The 20004-nt window shown below is 44.1% G+C and overlaps 2 protein-coding genes and 1 long non-coding RNA gene across 31 annotated transcripts in view; all 3 read left to right on the top strand.

The window, feature by feature from the left end:
• The window catches only part of LOC146395936 (uncharacterized), a 1175949-nt gene that overhangs the window by 672971 nt on the left and 482974 nt on the right, over window positions 1–20004 (top strand). The window lies entirely within an intron of this gene.
• Window positions 1–20004, top strand: part of DAPL1 (death associated protein like 1) — a 933549-nt gene that overhangs the window by 256895 nt on the left and 656650 nt on the right. The window lies entirely within an intron of this gene.
• Window positions 1–20004, top strand: part of TANC1 (tetratricopeptide repeat, ankyrin repeat and coiled-coil containing 1) — a 246037-nt gene that overhangs the window by 133020 nt on the left and 93013 nt on the right. For 24 of the 29 annotated variants that reach the window (XM_085001112.1, XM_021074760.2, XM_085001117.1 and 21 more), the window contains one exon: window positions 16586–16690. The exons of the other annotated variants lie outside the window; for them this stretch is intronic. In XM_085001112.1, coding sequence (XP_084857238.1) covers window positions 16586–16690 — 105 coding nt within the window. The remainder of the gene's footprint in view (window positions 1–16585; window positions 16691–20004) is intronic. 29 annotated transcript variants of the gene reach the window in all.

Here is a 20004-nt window from a genome sequence, read left to right on the forward strand (position 1 = left end):
AAGAGACTAAGTGACTATACACTGGAGGGGCCATTGTTTTTAAAATGAGCTTTTTGATGTCTGAGAGCAGCATTTTGTCTACAGATGATATGAATTTCAAATTACAGTTCAGTGTGTTGTAGTTAATAATTTTAAACATGGCTTTCCATAGCCTTTAAGTTTAACTTACATTTCTTATGTTTATAATCTAATTTAAAACCATACATTTAAAATAGCTCATACAGCTCAATATAAAAAAAAAACCACAACCCAATAAAAAAATGGGGGTGTTCCAATTGTGGCTTAGTGGTAATGAACACAACTAGTATCCGTGATGACACGGGTTCGATCCCTGGCCCTGCTCAGTGGGTTAAGGATCCAGCATTGCTGTGAGCTCTGGTGTAGGTCACAGATGCAGCTCGGATTCTGTGTTTCAGTGGCTGTGGCATAGGCTGGCAGCTGTAGCTCCAGTTTGATCCCTGGCCTGGGAACTTCCATATGCTGCAGTTGCAGCCCTGATAAAGAGGGGAGACAGAAGACCTGAATAGATATTTCTTCAAAGAAGACTTTCAGATGGCAAACAGGCACATGAAAAGATGCTTAACATCACTAATTGTTAGAGAAATGCAAATCAAAACCATAATGAGCTATCCCTATATTATACCCAATATATTATAATAACCTTTATTGGAGTATAATCTGTAAGAAACCTGAATTACCATGCTATATGCCTGAAACTAACATGATACTGTAAATCAGCTATATTTCAATTTAAAAATAATAAAAATTAAAAATATATTTAAAAAATTTTACTTAAATTTATTTAAACATTACCCATTTTAAATAGGAATCACAAAGTTAGATACTCTGATATGCTACATTTTTAAGACATTAAAATTTTTCTACTAGACATATTCCCTCATTATGCCCAGTGGTGGCAAACTTCATCCTAACTGTAAAGAGAGGTTGGGGCCAGTAATTCAAGATCACGGTTAGGATTAAGTTTGGCTTCTTGTTGAAAACCAAACAAACAAACTAAATATCTAATTGCTTAAACAAGAATGTCTTTTTCTCTCTAGTTAACAGTCCAGAGGTGGGTGGCTCAGGGTCTTGATGACTTCAGTGTATGGTCAGGGAACCAGCCTCCTAGCTTGGTGCTCACCATCGGTATTAGTTTCCTGCAGCTGCTGAAACAAGTTACACAGACTTAGTGGCCCTCAACAACAGAATTTTATTCCCTCACACTTCTGGAGATGGAAAGTGAGAAATAAAGGTATCAGCAGAACTGCACCGACTCTGGGAGCTCTGGGGCAATCTGTTCCTTGGCTCTTCCGGCTCCTGATGGCTCTAAGTATTCCTTGGTGTGTGGCTGCATCATTCCATTCCCATCTCACATGGCCTTCTTTGTGTGTGGGGATCTCATCTCCCTCTGCCTTTCTTTTATAAGGATACTTGGAATGGTACTGTGGGCCCACCTGGGCAATCCTAATCCTTCATTGCAAAATCCTTAGCCACAGCCGCACAGACCATTTTTCCAAATGAAGTAACATACAGACAGGTTCTAGGGATTAGGTCCTGGACATACCTTTGAGAGCCATTATTAGTTTACTGCACCCTCTTACCACAAGGTCACCTCAAGGTTCAGCATGAGAGTTAGAGTACCTGCTGGCATGTCAACAGTTCTGTCAAGAGGAAGAAAGAGAGAAGAGCAAAAAGGGGCCTCTCCCAGCGGGGTTGTTGGCTCCCTTTGAAGAGTCTTTCTTGAAATCCCACCCAACACTCGATTTCCTCTCAGTGGCTGCCAAGGAGGCTAGAAAATGCAGTCTCTTATTCATTTAATGTGCTGTGCTGCTAAAGTATAACTTTCAAAAAGGCAGAAATAGGACATGCAAATATAAAAAGGTCATGTGTCTACAATTTTATTTAGCTCATTCATTAAGTCAGGAACAAGCAAGATGTTCCTACCAGTTGAAACAAGAATGTAGATTTATGTTCTGTGCCAGACAAAATTCATTGGTGTTGCTATCAGTTTTTTGCAGTTTGCAGAGCTGTAAAATAGTTACGTCAACAGGAAGTCCATCGAGTACACACCTATAGAATGAGAGTCTGTAGAGTCAGCTTTATGTAAATAAACCCCCAGTACCTCACCGAAGGGACTGATCTCTTTTGTTTCTTTCCAAATATTGGATACTTTTAAAACTGTGACCTGTTAAAAATCAGGGCTCTCTTCCTGAGCTGGAATGGATGATAGATGCTGAGCCTGACTGCTGGCTGTTTTTGCCTCTCTTTGAGTCAGAGATATTTACCCAGGATGGAAGTTTCATGCAGTAGTGACTCCCCTGCACAGAATGATGCCCTCAATGAGGACATCTTTTTTATTTAATTTTTTTTTCACTCTTTTTATTTACATAGAATAAAATTATTCTTCTGACTTACTTCACTTAGTATGAGAGTCTCTAGTTCCATCCATGTTGCTGCAAATGGCATTATTTTGTTCTTTTTTATGGCTGAGTAGTATTCCATTGTGTATATATACTACATCTTCCTAATCCAATCATCTGTCATGGACACTTGGGTTGTTTCCATGTCTTGGCTATTGTGAATAGTGCTGCAACGAACATGTGGGTGCATGTGTCTTTTTCAACGAAAGTTTTGTATGTGTAACTGGGTTACCATGCTGTACAGTGGAAAATTGACTGAACACCGTAAACCAGCTATAATGGAAAAAAATAAAAATCATTATATTAAAAAAAAATATGTGTTCTGGCAAATACATCAAGTTACATAACACCACTGCAGTCAGGCACTGAACAGTTTTCTCATCCCCAAACATTCCCTCATCTTTCCCCTTTTTAGTCAACCCCTACTTCCTGGAAGCCACTGACCTATAGCTCTTTAGACCTACAGTTTGCATTTTACAGAATGTCATATATATATATATATATAAAAGTACATTATATAGCCTTTTGAATCTGGCTTCTTTATTTCGGGCCACACCTGAAGCATATGGAAGTTCCCAGGCTGGGGTCTAATCAGAGCTATAGCCATCAGCCTATGTCCGCCACACCACAGCAATGCCAGATCCGATCCACATCTGCTACCAACAGCTCAGCAATGCCGGATCCTTAACCCAGTGAGCAAGTCTAGAGATTAAGCCTGCATCCTCATGGATACTAGTCAGGTTTGTTACCACTGAGCCACAACTGGAACTCCTGAACCTGGCTTCTTTCGCTAAGTTATAATGCATTTGAAATTCATCCATGTTGTAATGGGTATCAATATCCCTTTACTTTTTATGGCTGAGTATTATCTATTGTGTGGATATACTGTAGTTTATCCATTCATCAGCTGAGGCATATTTGAATAGCTTTTCAGGGTTTGTTTGTTTTTTTTGGTGATTATGAGTAAAATGCTATAAATATGTGCATACAGGTTTTTGAGTAAATAAATGTTTTCATTCCCCTTGAGCCAGTACCTACTTGTGGAATTGCTTGGTAATATGTTAGGCATTAAGTTTACTTTTATATGAAAATACCAACTGCATTCTAAAGTGGTTGTACCATTTTGCATTCCCACCGGCAATGATTTTCATGCTCACGAGCAATTTTTAATTATAACATTTTTTTTTCTAAATTTTATCTGTTCTGCTAGGTGTGTGGTGGTACCTCATTGTCCAAACTGGGTCTCTTAATGGCCTCAGTGCAAACTAGTCAGGTTGTTACTAACATCCATGGCTAATCTTTTGACCTTACCTAATTAAACTCATAAGGTCTCCTATCCAGAGCATGCTTAGAGAGATTTCTCTATATAAATTGTCGAGTCTTGCATCTCTCTCACCTTTTCTTGCCCTTGTTCTTGGCACCCTGAGTACAGGTAGAAGGATTAACTTTACACAGATGAGACAGGATGAGCGCCATTGCAATTGTGTGTGATGATGGAGCTGAGAAAAGTTTCAGGTGTTTCCTTCTGATGCCATTATCTTTGTGACACAGGACCCAGGGATTCCTGCAGAGGGGAAGAAGGGGGTGTGCACGGGTGCACTCACCCGAGCTTTGTTTGAGGAGGATGGAGAAATCCGGACCTGGGATCTGTGGAGAATGAAGAGCTGCTGGGACAGGGCTGCTCTTCTCCTTCCCTCTCCTGTATGGTTCAGGAGGTCATGGATCACCTGCCAACAGGTGGGGACCTCTGGATGGACTGGGACCCACGGTCTTTCTCCCCACCCCTTCCCTTCCCCCACACATCATCTCCTGCCCTTAGCAGAAAGAGTGGATGAGGTTAGGAGTTTCTTCTCCCTCTCCCACCCAGTCCCTTAGCCCTGGGCAGTGGGCAGCTCTTTCTGTCTATTCAACGTACTTGAATATGAGATGCCTCAGCAGGTTAAGGACCGTATATAATCTCCATGAGGATGCAGGTTTGATTTGATTCCTGGCCTCACTCCATGGGTTAAGGATTCATTGTTGCTGTGGCTGTGGCATAGGCTGGCAGCTGCAGCTCGGATTCAACCCCTAGCCCAGGAACTTCCCTGTGCCGCAGGTGTGGCCCTAAAAAGAAAAAAAAAAAAAAAAGAATGAGGTTAGAACAGAATTCCATAGTAGCCGCTGTACTGAATGAATATTTGAAAAACATTCCCAAATCAGGAGATTCCCTAAAAGTTAGTAGTTTATCGCAAATACATATAATTCACTTTAAAAGTAGAAAAGAAACTTTTTCTTCTTGAAATTACTACATATTTGAGTATGTGGTATTGTAAGGAAGCCAACAAGAGGGTACAGCTTTCTTCCTCCAACTGCTTTTATTCTATGGAATGGAGAGCAGATCACTCTTGTCTTCTACCTCTGTGGACTCCCTCTGGGAGTCAGGCAGCCCCACTTCATTCTCAGGCCAGGTCAGACCTTGCCTGTTCCCTCTATGGCTGCTGTCCCCCCCCAGTCCCTTAGCCTTGGGTAGTGGGAGCTCTTTCTGTCTAATCTAGATACTTGAATATAAGCTGCCTCAGGGCATGGATGGGGCTTATATAGCTAAACCCCTGGTTTTCAAACCTGAGTGCATCTCAGAGGTAGCCAGTGCTCTGGGGTAGGGCTGAGAAATTGCATTTCTTTTATTTTTTATTTTTTGTCTCTTTAGGGCTATACCTGGGGCATACAGAAGTTCCCAGGCTCCCCTAGGTCGAATCAGAGGTGTAGCTGCCAGCCCTACGCCACAGCCAAAGCAACTCCAGATCCAAGCCTCGTCTTTCACCTATACTGCAGCTCACAGCAACATCAGATCCTTAACCCACTGAGTGAGGCCAGGGATTGAACCCTCATCCTATGGGTACTAATTGGGTTCTTAACGTACTGAGCCACAATGGGAACTCCTGCATTTCTAATAAGACCCCAGGTGATGCTGTTGCTGCTGGGCTGGTCTAGGGACCATGCTTTAAACATGACTGGTGTTCAACCCTCAGGGAAAGGAAGTTCTCAAGGACCCTGCCTCCCTGTTTCTGGAAGGATAGGGCTTGCTTTCTGCAAGTGTGAATATCCGGAGAACCCCTTCCGCTTTGGGGCTTCTTCCCTAGTTCCTTAGAGGAACTAAAATTACCAGTCCAGGAAGGACTCAGGTCTTTCTTCCAGGGACATTGCAAAACCAGGGTTTGTTATTTTCATGTTTTTGTGATTCTTACCAGCATAATGAAACCAACTTCAGGTATTAGATTCCTTATGATAAATTATAATTATTACCATTAATTACAGGAGGTAAGGCTAGAGATTTCCTCCCTATAAACTCACTCAGGCATGAATGAAAACAAGGCTCAGATGGCATTCTGCCCATATTTAGGCTTATTAGCAGGCTAGCACAAGGCAGCCATGGAACAGTCTTATATGCCTTGTAAAGTTCCAGCTCTGTCCTTTGAGGGGGTCAGGGTCCTGATAGCATTTCATTTCAGTGTTTCCTTGCAGCAAGTATGGCAGTATCTCAAAAACAATATTGTTACTTTTCTATTGTTGCCCTAAGAAATGACTGCAAACATACAAGCTTCAAACAAATTCATTATCTCACAGTTCTGTCGGTTCAAAATCCAGGCACAGCCTGGTGCAGCTGGTTCTCTGCTCTGGGTTTTACGGGGCCCAGGTGAAGATGTTGCATTCCTTTTTGGGGCTCAGGGGATGAAATATTCCCAAGCTCATTCATGCTGGCTGAGTTCAGTGCCATGGGACTCTAGGATCGAGGTCCCCATTTCCTTGCTGGCTCTTGGCTAGCAGGGGGGTCCTTCTCAACTTCGAGAGGCTGGCTGGGTTCTTTGCTTGTGGCTCCCTTCCTCCATTGTCAGAACTAGCAACATGTCAAGACCTTTTCTGACTCCCTCCACCGCCTTCTGCCCCATCTTGCCTTACATTTCACTGACTTGCTACCCTTCTCTCCTTATAGAAGGCCCCAGGCCCTTGTAAAAAAAGTTTCAGGAAGTTTCTGGAAGCTCCTCTGGGACACATCACATGTGTTCATGAGATGACTGACTTCAGTCTTCTTTTTTTTGCCTTTAAGGGTTCATGTGATTACTTTGGGCCTACCCAGCAATCGAGAATGGTCTCTCTAGTTGAAGATCAGCTGGTTAGTAACCTTGATTCTTAACCCCACTGTGGAGTCCCTTCATAGCAGCACCCAGATGGTGTTTGGGTCAATAACTGGGACACAGGAGTCTTGGAATGAGGTCTTTGGGGCTCTGCCTACCATAGGTAGAATTTCAGTTATCCTGATATTTTGAAGCAGGGGCCCAACAACTCCCTGGAATCAGCAGCTGGATCTCCGGCCACTTACTTATCAAGCCTAGGGCATATCTCTGAAGACCTGCTAGGTTCTTACCTATCATGCCAGGGTGCTTCTGTGACATTTCTAGTTAATCCTCTTAATTCAAATACCACAAATTCACCACTGAAAAGGATTTACCAATAGCTGTAATACTAATTAGCAGAGTCAGTAATTTACCCTGTGTGAAAGTCCATTTCTAACCTCAAGTGTGCTAATTAATTAGCGTACCGTGGTGTTGGTTGCTGATAAGGATGGCTAGCTGACCGACTTGGACTTGCTGTAGCCTTAGCTGTTGTGTGTGGCCTTTTGATTAAAAACGAGTTAACTCCTCCCCAAGTCTGTATTCTAGATTAAGGATAGCTCATTGCCCTTAGGCAGGAGATTAAAGCCAACCGACACACATTTATATGGCACCGTTTATGTTGTCGTGTTTTGAAATAAAATTCAGACGATGTGATAGACTCTTGTCCCCTTCACTGAGAGCTTTGGGGAGTGCTGTCACATTTCATTGTCACCCAGTGCCTGGCACACAGTGGATGTGCAACAGATACTTGTTGAGTAAGTAAATAAGGTGAATGAATGTATTTTCATGCTGTAATACATGAAAAGTTAGATATGTTATGGGAACAGCATGGCAGACAAACTGCATTGGGAGAAAGTGGAAACAGTACTCAGAGTGCTTTGTTGAACTAGGAATTTATTGTATTCATGGTGGTACAAACATGCACACTGTAAGCTGAGACTTACACATCTTTGCCAGCATTTATTTTTCACGATGTTTTGTTGAAGGGAGTGTGGCTCCATTTTGATGTATTATTTTCCTACTAGATTTAAGCCCCTTAATGGCAGTGCACATTGACACCACACAGTGGCTGCACAGTCCATGAATGAAGAAAGGCTGTCCACCCTTCTCTGTGCCCTCTTACAAAAAATAAGATAGTCAAAATAAGAAAAAGGAGGCTTCCTCTGATTAACAGGGGGTAACTTTTGTATTTCATTCACCATCTGCGGATTACCCATTTTTTCCCTCTTGCCTTCTATTTCTAATTTGCTGGAATGAACAGTCTGAATTGCTCCAGACCTCATTTGTCTTTTGAGTATGAAGAGGGTACAGCAGTAATAACTCAGATTGCACTTACTGCCCATGTCTCCTCACTCAAGGCCCTGGGCCCTTGTTAAAGTGTTTCTGAAAGTTTCATGAAGCTCCCAGGGGGACAGGTCATGTGTTCAACCGGGAAAGTATCTGCTGCTAGGGCAGCTGGTGCTTTTCTCCTGGAGCCCTGCCCCACATCAGCTCCCAGTACCCATGTGTCATTCCCTGGAGCTTAGCCCTCAAGTAGCATCTCAGGGTTTTATTTATGGTCTGCTTCTCTTAGGAGAAATCTGAGTGATGGACCACATTGTTCTTGAAACTGCCCTCCCCTTGGGCCAAGGCTTTCTGCTTGAGTCAGTTCATTGTGTGGCTCTTTCTTCTTCAAAGTGAGTCCTCCTAAAAGGCTCTCACCCCCCATAGACATAGGTAGGCTTGTAGGCTGTCCTGCCAGTTCACCTGACCAGCCTCAACCTGGCCTGGGACAAGGTAGCGAGGCAAAGCCAGGCTCCCTCTGTCCTGTAAACTTAGGCTGAATCTACCCCTTTTATAGTCCCAAAGTGCATGTCTCTTCTTCCCCCTCAGTAATGCTTTCTTGGAGTTCCCATCGTGGCTCAGCAGTTAACCTGACTAGCATCTACGAGGTTGCCGGTTCTATTCTGGGTCTGCTCAGTGGGTTAAGAATCTGGCATTGCCATGAGCCGTGTTGTAGATTGCAGACGTGGCTTGGATCCTGTGTTGCAGGGGCTCTGGCGTAGGCTGGCAGCTACAGCTCCAGTTAGACCCCTAGCCTGGGAACCTCCATATGCCACAGGTGCAGCCCTAAAGAGACAAAAAAGACAATAATAATAATAATAATAATAATAATAATAATAATAATAATAATAATGCTTTCTTTTGCAGGGTACAGGAGTGAGAGGGGCCAGACTTTGGAAGCTCAGTAGAGATACTGTGTCCTTTAAAAACCCAAGACTGTGATCTGATAGCTTACAGTTCACCATTTCTTGTTGAATATTTAATGACATTTGCTTTAGTGACAGAGGCCCCCTACCCCACAAAGAAATCCTTCTCCTCATCCTTTTGATTTTTCTCATCTTGTTGTGAACATTTCCCAACGTGAAATGAAAACACAGACCAGATAAAATTGACAGGAACCTTTACTGTGAAAGTTCAAGGTGCTTTAAAAAAAAAAAAAAAGATCCCTAAAATGATTGATAAAACAAGGGCATCACTTTTCTTAGTCTCCAGATGTCATGAAAAATATAAGACCTGCTTTAAATGCAGTAAGTAGCCTCAGGTGTTCTGCGTCCCAAATATTGCTTTCACATGTATATATAATTATTTTTAACTGAAACACTCAGAAATGAAAAGTCACCCCTGCCCTTCTCTCTTGCGCTGCCTGGAGATAAAGCCCAGTTTGGTTTATTTCTGCCGGTCCTTTTAAAAATATATTCCTTATATGGTCATTTCTAAGCAGCAAAATAGTCAGCCATGTGATTAAAATGTCAAAAGGAGTAGGAAAACTGGCTTCTGGAAAAGTGTATTTGGAGATTTATATAAAGGCAGGAAGCAAAGGGGGAGGCTGTGATCCAGGCTGCTGAAATAGAGGGTGACTGTCCTGCTACCGCCTGCCCCCCCCCCCAACACAGCCCATATACACTGAGAGGAGCTGGGTACCTGTTTAACCTCTGGAGGCACATTTTGGGCTTCTTTTCTTTTTTCTTTCTTAATGGCCACACCCACAGCTTATGGAAGTTCCCCAGCCAGGGACTGAATCCAAGGCACAACTGTGACCCACACCTCAGCTGTGGCAATGCCAGATCTTTTAACCCACTGTGCTGGGCTGGAAATTGGACCTGGGCCCCCAAGCAAGCCAAGCCACTGCAGACAGATTCTTAACCCACTGTGCTACAGAGGGAACTCCTCTCTTCATTTGAAGAGCCCTTGATCTTTAAATTTGGGAGTCCCCTTCCCCTGTATCATAGAGGGACAGGGGATGGGAGGGAAATTGCGATGAGGAAAGGGTTTCAAAGTTGCTATGAACTGAGTGTTATTTACTTACTAAAAAAAAATTTTTTTTAATGGAGTTCCCGTCGTGGCTCAGTGGTTAACAAATCCGACTAGGAACCATGAGGTTGCGGGTTCAATCCCTGGCCTTGCTCAGTGGGTTAGGAATCTGGCATTGCTCAGCTATGTTGTAGGTTGCAGACACGGCTCAGATCCCACATTGCTGTGGCTCTGGTGTAGGCCGGCAGCTACAGCTCTGATTTGACCCCTAGCCCAGGAACCTCCATATGCCACGGGAGTGGCCCAAGAAATGGCAAAAATAAATAAATAAAAATAAAATAAATTTTTTTTATTAAGGCATAGTTGATTTACAGTGTTGTGCCAATTTCTGCTATACAGCAAAGTGACCCAGTTACACATACCTATCCATTCTTTTTTGTATTCTTTTCCATCATGGCTTATCCCAGGAGATTGGATGTAGTTCCCTGTGCCGTCTAAAGGTAGAACTGGTTGATCAAGAACAGTCCTCATTTATCTTAAACCTTGCAAACTGGGCAAGTTGGTGTCCCACCCATGGGACAGAGACTCTGCTCAGACCCTGGCAGAAGGGTGGTCTTCCTTAGAGGTCCCACCTGAGGTGGCCTGTGCTCTGCATACTTTGATACTTTTCTCTCAAGGTATGGCCTGTGGTCCCAGCCACACCTGGTAAGTACATCAGAGTCTGCATCTTAACAAGACTCCCAGGGGGTCCTTATGCCCAGTTAGGTCTGAAAAGTGCTTTATACCAGTGCCTTGTTGAGCTGCCCAGTGGTGGTTGGGAGGCAGAGCAGCTAGACGAGCCCATTTCAAGATAATACCTTACAGTCTTATTTTTAAGAGCCTCTTGCCTTAAACAGTCAGTAGCCACATTCCATACTTTATGGGTAATTATTATTGTCGTATTGGATTCTGGTTAATTTTCGGGGATTGACCTGATAACACTTGGTTTACGTAAAGGAGGGAAGTTATTTTACTTTAAGGTGGCTCATGCTTGGGAATGTTGAGCATTTCATTTTAAACAAAAAGCTGTGTGCAGAAAGGTGCTGGGCAGTCGTTTCTCCTGAGTAAGGGGATGTTGGGGGATGAGTTTTTCACTTTTGACCTCCGTTGTTGCAAAAATTTGGCTACTTCGTTGAGGAGTTTTTCATTTCAGCAGCATAGAACTCAGTGTCACTGTGGTTTAATAGATGGTGGCTTAGTGTAACATCAGTGGCTCCTAACTGGTGGGGCTGCCAGTTGTCCTGTCTTGTGGTCCCTCTGGTCAGCTCATGGACTCTGGACACCCTTTGTCATAGAGCCTCCTGTGCAATGGAAACAGTAGTTCTTCTCCGGTTTACTCTGATTCCTCAGGGTTCCTTTTTTAACCTATTTTGGCTGTTTTCTTTTAGGGTAGGGTCTTTCCTCCACTATCTGTGATCCTGGTTTGTGTTTAAAAATAAATCTGGTTGAAAGGGAGCTGTGTGTAAGTGTGTGTGTGTGTGTGTGTGTGTGTGTGTGTTGAGGGCAGCCTTTGTAGTGGTGTGATTCATCAGGAATCCACCATTTCTTTGGGGGCCCGTCCTCAAATGTGATTTTATAGGTCTTTTCTCCCAGAGAGGGATCCTCTAATCCCTTCCTGCAAGCTTGCTGTCAGCGTGTTCACAGCCTGGGGTAGGGGTGGGGGTGTGTGGAGAGATGCATCTGGGACACATGCATCTGCACATAGAATGTTTTTTTCTTTTCTTTTCTTCTTTTTTTTTTTTCCCATCTTTTCTAGAGCCACACCAGTGGCATATGGAGGTTCCCAGGCTAGGGGTCGAATCAGAGCTGTAGCTGCTGACGTACACCAGAGCCACAGCAACCACAGCAACGTGGGTTCCAAGCCACATCTGCGACCTACACCACAGCTCACAGCAACGCCAGATCCTCAACCCACTGAACAAGGCCAGGGATCGAACCTGCGTCCTGTCCTCATGCATGCCAGTCAGATGTCATTTCTGCTGAGCCACAACGGGAACTCCTGCATGGAGAATGTGTCTTAATCCCAGTGTTTGAGTGTAGCACTCGAGAGTTTGGGTTTGAAATTCACCCTTTCCAGGGAAAAAGTCTGCTTCTGGTAGAAGGAGGGAATGCTTCCTGGCTAGGAAAGGGTTCTGGGGGTCTTAGTCTATCTTCAGGAGCTTTCTACCCTATGCTCCTGCCTTCAGAGGTGTCTGTTATGTGCGAGGCTCAGTCCTCTCTCCCTGCCATTTCTCCCCCTCCCCCCCCGAAGCTTTTTCTGCTGTGTTCAGTCCACGCTCCTTGGCAACCTGTTTCCACTTTCAGAAGTTTGGTTTCTTGCCTGTGGTTGTCTTCTTTCCCCACTGGTCTCTCTTAAATCCCTTTACTGCAGCTTTAATGGTGTTTTGAAAGGGAGTGAGGGCAAACGAGCATTCATCTGCTGTGTTTAATGGAAAGTGCCCAAAGATTCTCTAACGAGCGATTGAGAGGGGAAAGAATAAAACCTCTCCAGTTATAAATTTATCTGGCTTTATAGCATTTGAGATTCAGCTGTTTGTGAAAAGCAATTTATATAAAAGGAGCATGTTGGAGAGCACTGGTTTATATTCACTCCGTAATATCTCAACTCCTAGTAAAAGAGGAGATCAGAGACAAATAAGAATGAATAAAAGATTTGCCCCGCCTGTGGATTGGGTGGTGGAAGGTTCCAGTGCCCTGGCATTTTCTAGGATCGCCTGTTTAATCCTGATTTCTTGTTTTATAAGTGCTGAATGGTGAATTCAATATATGGGTTTCAAACCTGCACTGACGACAGAACTGGTTGAATTCTTGCTCATGCATGAGCCATGAGCAAATTGTTTAACTGATTTGATCCTCAGCCTCCTGACCTAAAAATGGGGGAAATGGTGCTTTTCTCTCAAAATTATTGGGGTTGAAACAATGAATGTACATACATGCTTAGCGTAGTGTGACCACTGAATACAGTGTTAATGACTTTGTTGCATTCTGGGTCTCCTTTCCTTTCCAGCCTCACTGTTCCCTGTGTCAGGCACTGTGCCAGGGCTGGGAGCCAGAGCAACCTGGCCTCTGCTCTCCTGGATTTTCCCCTTAGAGCTGAAGGCTCCCTGATTCATCTTTCAGCTCTGGGACGTACTGAGATCCAAGTTGGGGAGGAAGGGGGCCATATTTGAACCTAGGTCTGCCCAGCTCCTGAGGCTCTGCTCTTAACACCATTACTCAATGTTGAGTGTTTCTTACAGCAAGTGGTCAGCCTCTGACTAGAACAGTTATAGACAAGCAGTTGGGCATAGATGCTTTCTGAAGGCTCTCAGTGACCTAGGGGTTCGATGTTCCAGCCTTTCCTAACAACCATTATACATCCTTGTGAAATAGCCCACATTTTAAGAGAGTGCTTACTATTAGAGAACATTTGAAGGATGTGGGGTAGGATTGGAGGTAGATTGGAGCCTGGAAGTAGATCTCTTTAGATTTGGTGTTACTATATATACCCTAAAGAGTTGAGGGGAGCAGAAAGTGCATGGTTGCTGGTTGGGGCAGTTTGAATCATTGGACAATAATCATAAAAGGCTTTAGCTCCCTTGGGTCCTTTAGATGGAGAAGAACAGATGCCCTTGATCTCTTCCGCCGTAGGGAGTAGGTTCGGGAACCAAGAGTGTAGAAGGTTCTTGTCTTTGTCCTGGGTCCATTTCTGCTTACCCTATGAAGACCCTTCTTCCTAATTGTTGTCTTCTTCACAGCAAATATCCTTGTTTCTCTTCTCTCCCCAGTCTTTCCCCCCATGCATATTTATATATGGATAAGTGTATATTTTTGATAAAATCAGAATTATATTTTGTATACTGTTATATAGCTTACATGTTCCATTTATCTTCCTTCTCCCTCCAATAACCATTTCATTTTAATCTTTTTGTCTTTTTTTTTTTTTTTTTTTTTTTTTGTCGTTGTTGTTGTTGTTGTTGCTATTTCTTGGGCCGCTCCCTCGGCATATGGAGGTTCCCAGGCTAGGGGTTGAATCGGAGCTGTAGCCACCGGCCTACGCCAGAGGCACAGCAACGCAGGATCCGAGCCGCGTCTGCAACCTACACCACAGCTCACGGCAACGCCAGATCGTTAACCCACTGAGCAAGGGCAGGGACCGAACCCGCAACCTCATGGTTCCTAGTCGGATTCGTTAACCACTGCGCCACGACGGGAACTCCTCATTTTAATCTTAAAAAAAATTCCCGGGAGTTCCCGTCGTGGCACAGTGGTTAACGAATCCGACTAGGAACCATGAGGTTGCGGGTTCGGTCCCTGCCCTTGCTCAGTGGGTTAACGATCCGGCGTTGCCGTGAGCTGTGGTGTAGGTTGCAGACGCGGCTCGGATCCCGAGTTGCTGTGGCTCTGGCGTAGGCCAGTGGCTACAGCTCCGATTAGACCCCTAGCCTGGGAACCTCCATATGCCGCGGGAGCGGCCCAAGAAATAGCAACAACAACAACAAAAAAAAGACAAAAGAAAAAAAAAAATTCCCTTTCTGACAGGGTTAAATCCACTATGCAGATGGCCATATGGTTAAAGACTGCGTTAGCTGTTTTAAAACTATCATTTCTAAAGTTTGAAATAATACCCCTGTTTGTCAAATGCCATACACTTCTTTGATAATGTAGCCTATGTTAAGATGAGGCCCATTATAACTGGCTGGGAATTAGATTCTTTTTATAGGGGTGTAGATGCTTTTGCAGTAAACCTTTAGATGGCAGCATCTCTCACCGTAAGCCTCATTCTGAACAGAATTTCTCAGATGCATAAGATGTTTGACATAGAAGGATGCTTAGAATCCGCCTGCCTCACCCCTTAAGTGTACAGTGACAGAGCCGAGGCCCCGGGAGGGCAGGGCTGTGGCTCAGGGCGGAGCAGGGGAAAGAGCTGGGGACCCCTGTCTGGCACTTCCTCCACCCTTCCTCTTACTGATGTGAACTGTTTCCAGTATCTGTGGCCTTGTTAAAAGCACACTTTTAAGTATAAGGGAACCAAGGAAAAGGAGAGTCAAGTGGATGATGCTAGACCAAAATGGAATGGGATGTTTGAAAGGAGCAGACAGAAAGTCAGTCTTTTTCTTTCTTTTTTTTTTTTTTTTTTAAGCAGCTTTATTTAGATATAATTCACAGACTATACAGTTCACTCATTTGAAGTGTGCACTACAACGGTTTTAAGTATATTCATGAGAGTTTTTGTTTGTTTGTTTTGCTTTTTAGGGCTGCACCTGTGGCATATGGAGGTTCCCAGGCTAAGGGGTCAAATCAGAGGTATAGCCGCTCGCCTACGCCACAGCCACAGCAATGTAGGATCTGAGCCGAGTCTGCAACTATACCACAGCTCATGGCAACACCGGATCCTTAGCCCACTGAGCGACGCCAGGGATTGAATCCGCAACCTCATTGTTTCTAGTGGATTCATTTCCACTGCACCATGGTGGGAATTCCTCTTCACGAGGTTTTGCAACCACTATCACAACCTAACTTTCAACCATTTTTATCGCCATAGACCCCTTAGCCATCACCCCCCAAGCCTGCACATCCCCCAGTCCCTGGCAACTATTCATACTTTGTTTCTATAAATTTGCCTCTTCTGGACATTCCATGTGAATGGAATCATACGGTACTCGGTCTTTGGGGACTGGCTTCTTTCACTTAGCAAAATGTTTTCCAGCCTCCTCCGTGTTGTGGCATGAATCAGTACTTCATTCCTTTTTATTGCCCAAGAATATTCCACTGTATGAACATGTCACATTTTGTGGTCACCAGTTGATGGATAATGCTACCACTAGCATTTGTATACAGATTTTTGTCTCAACATACATCTACCTAGAAGTGGATTTGCCAGGGCATATGGTTACTCTATACACTTAACCTTCCGAGGAACTGCCAAGCTCTTTTCCAAAGCAGCTGCACCTGCACGTTGCCACCAGCAACGTGTGAGGGTTCCATTCAGTCTAGTCCAGAAATCCAGGTTTTCGAATGATGAGCTGGGGATGAAGGGGAGGTAAGAGAGGTGATTCTCAGGCTCTCTTGTGTCCCTAAATCGCATGCCAGACTAGCTGCTCTCCCTTTCTGAAGGCAGCTGTGTCAGCTGCCAAGAAAGCAGCCTTCTTCTCTGCCCCTCACAATTGTCGTGCGTCACCAGCCTGATAAAATGCCTGCGTTCTATGGCCGCGCAGAGCACGCTGATATTACAGCCTGGATGTTTGTAATCCTGGCCTCCTGACTTTGGAGATACCAGGCAACCCAATCATCTTTGCCCCAGTTAGAGAAAAATTCCAAAGAAAAACCCTTCTCCAAGGGCCGTCCGGGTCTGGGCATGTCAAAATCACTTACATGACATACACCAAAGACAGCTGTAGAGTCTGCACAGCAAAAGGGCAGCTTTTGTTTTTGTTGGAGTTTACATTCTCGAAGCTTATTCGCCTTTCTCCTTTGGCAGCCCAGCCTGGATGTTCCCGTGTCTGGACTGAAATGACTCTGTGGGATGGGTGTGTGTGTGTGTGTGTGTGTGTGTGTGTGTGTGTGTGTGTTCAAGGGAGGGGAAGGGGCTGGCTCTTCCTTGAAGCAGATCTGGGTCCTGGTGAGGACACACACTGTACATTCTGAAGCTTTGTTTGCAGCTGGAAAAAATTAGCCACACTTAGATCTTTTCCGCTGCAGGTCCCGTCAGGAAGCCCAAGTATGTGGAAAGCCCCAGAGTGCCTGGAGATGCAGTCATAATCCCGTTCCGAGACGTGCCCCCGCCAGCAGAGCCCAGTGAGAATGGTAAGAATATGTTTTCAATGATTTTCCCCCCTAAAGATTTTACATCATGACACTCCGCTTCTGAGTGAAACTTGAGTGCCTCTTACAGGAATGCTTTGCTAAACTGAATGTATCTGGGAGGTAGTTTTCCTCAGGCAGTTAGAAAGATCTGTTTAACTAATATAAATTCTTGGGATTATGTACACACTGTAGGAATAGTCGAGTGGGTGCGTATGCATTGTTTAAGTGTTGAGACTTATTTCCTGTCAATTCTGACCTCCCTAATCAGGGGGTATATGAAAAGCCAGCCGGTAGACTGCTTCCAAGATTTTGTTTTTTAGTGCTCTATCGTTTTAGAATATTCGACAACAGGCTTTGGCTGAAAAGCTGAAACTGTAGCTGGACAAAGCGTGTAATAACTAGCTTTCTTAAAAGCATTTGGTAGCTTTTGAAACTTGCTTATTTTTTTAAACATCAAAAGTTTTTCTTTAGAGGATGTTGAAACAGGCGCAAAAACATATCCAAATTGATTAAAATCTTTTTCATGAAGACATTTTTTTTAGCCGTGCCTATGACATGTAGTCATTCCCAGGCCAGGGTTCGAACCCAGGCCACAGCAATGGCATTTCCTAGACCTTAACCACTGGGCCACCGGGGAACTCCTTATGAAGGCAGTTTGTATTTTGGGTTTTTTTTTTTACACCTATCTGGAAATATTGTAACAGACATTATCAGACATTATAAACTATACCATTTCATAGATGTAGGAACAGTTCTTTGTTTTTTAAATTAGTTCAAGAATTTGCCTGTTTGTTCCTTTCTTAGGGGTCAGGGGGGAAGTGTCCCCAACTCAAAGTATGTTTTGAATTTCCATCCTATTTTCCTGCAGAGGCATGTGGTTAGGAATCCCAGCTTACGTAGAGAAGCCTATTGTACCCCCAATATGGACCCAGGTTATGTTGTAACGCTGAAAGAGAAAACTCACCCGTACTCTGCCTTGGAATACCTGGCATCCTTCTCTCCCTCAGTGTGGGTGGAGTGGGGTATAGCTTCTTTATATTCTGTTAGTGAGTGTGCATGTCTTGTTTCTGCCCATGCCTAGTGAGAAGTGGGCATAAGTTAGGACATGGGAGGAACCTGGAGTAGGGTGGTGGTGGTGAAGATGAAGCTCAAAAGGAGCTGAGTGGAGGGATTGGCAGAAGATGAAAAGCAGGAAGAGGAACAGGGGTGGGTGGTAAGATGGGACGCAGAGCCGGGCCTTGTGGGTAGGGAAGAGGTGCTGTTGCCTATATCTTGGCATGAGAAATCCCACCCTTTCCTCTTCTGTCCAGGCACCCAGTCATTCAGTTTAGGGAAGAGGGTCACAGTAGGATTTGTGCTGAGGAGAGGCAAGGGTGCCAGGGTGTGGTGGTGTAGAGAGGAGTGTTCACAGTGCTCTCTGGTTAGGTCAGCGGGAAATCCTACATACACGAGGACTCTCCTGGTGTGAATTCATGTGTGCAGGATGTCTGTGGGTGAACCTCTCATTTCTCTTCTGGGTGTCAAAAAGAAAATGAGGTGTTCTCTTATGGTGCAGTGGGTTAAAGATCCAGTGGTATCATTGCAGCAGCTCAGGTCACTGCTGTGGTGAGGGTTTGATTCCTGGCGCAGGAACTGCCACATACTACAGGCATGGCTAATAAAATGAATTTTTATTTTTTGTTTTTATTTTTTTCTTTTTAGGGCCTCACCCACGGCATATGGAGGTTCTCAGACTAGGGGTCCAATTGGAGCTGTAGCTGCCGGCCTACACCACAGCCATAGCAACGCTGGGTCTGAGCCGGGTCTGCGACCTACACCACAGCTCATGGCAACACCGGATCCTTAACCCACTGAGCGAGGCCAGGTATCAAACCCGCATCCTCATGGATGCTAGTCAGGTTTGTTAACCACTGAGGCATGATGGGAACGTCAACAATTTTTTTTTTTAAAAAAGAGTGAAAACCCATTCCTCTGAAATTAATGTCAATAATCAAATTTATTGAGCTCTCTGCTCATTTCAGAATAACTCTGTCACCCCTTACCCTTAGCCCCACACACCAAAGCTTTGGAATCCTAGTTGGTTATGCACCTGGCATTTGGTTGGGGTAGACTCACTCCATTATGTGACCCCTTCCTCATGGCACAGAGTCCTGTTGAGGTCCCATCTAGAGTTTAGAACTCCTCCCCCCTGCCCCAGTTAAGAATGGGGAGAAATTTAGGATTTTTTACTGGCAAAGAAAAGAGGTTATAAATAGTGCCCACTGTCAGTTTTTCTCCCCTTGCCCAGGGCAGAATTGGCTGGCTGTCTTGATGGGGGGAGGCATCACTATGCTTGGCTGCCAGCTGAGCTAAATTCAAATATAGTGATTGACATTGCTGGTATAGGCTGCAGCTTGCAGGTGCATTTACTCTTGAAACCCTAACTCTCGGATTCGGCATCATCAGTCTCCATAGGGACTGAAGTTATGACATACCTGGGCTGCCAATACAGACTGGCAGCTTCTGGAAGTTTTGACTAGACTTAAGAAACAGGGTGTGTTTCCCCTTTTTAGGTGTCTCGCAAAGGGGCGTGGTTCACGGGCGTGGGCACATGGTCTTTCGTGGGTAGCCATGATGTTGGTGGAAGCCCCAGCAGAATTATCTGTTGGTTGATGAGGAGGTGGTTGCCTAACAAAATTCAACTTGACAATTAGTAAAGGATGGTGTGTTTTGTAATCCCCATGGAATTCTTTAAATTTCAATGGGGTTAATTAAGTTTGCCATATTAAAGTATAAATTTTATGTCCAGGTCATTGAATGTAAAGGAGAGACTGGAGCAAACGAAAACTAATTGAGTATTAACCCAAGCATGTACAGATGCATGATGGACTAAATCCTAATTTCTAGGGATTCATAGCAGCAGCATCACTCAAGGCCTCATTTAAAATTTGGGTTTATTCTTTGCATATTTCCTTTGGGAATTTTTTAAAAAGTCCCTAAGACACATTTCTGGATGCTATCAAAAATAGCATTTGGGTATTTACCAGATTAACAAACTATTGAAAACAGACCCTCATGAAATACTTTTGAAATTTTCCGTAGACTTGTGAAATACCAAGTTATTCCTAGATGTTTGAGATACCCTCCCCAGACTAAGCTGCCTTGCTTTATGGTTGTCATAGCTCCACAAATTCTTGACGCTTACTAGCTCTCTGAAATTTACATCCAAATAAAAACCAATGAGCACTTTGAATTTATCCATTAACTTATAAGCAATTATATTTGTGTCATATGCATATTTAAGCCATCTGACAGGTAGGTTACGTGATGGGGCA

This window comes from Sus scrofa, chromosome 15 (assembly GCF_054392235.1).
Source record: "Sus scrofa isolate SSC_HxYL_T2T_F1_AM1 chromosome 15, Sscrofa_HxYL_maternal_Yorkshire_Landrace_v2.0, whole genome shotgun sequence".
NCBI lineage: Eukaryota > Metazoa > Chordata > Mammalia > Artiodactyla > Suidae > Sus > Sus scrofa.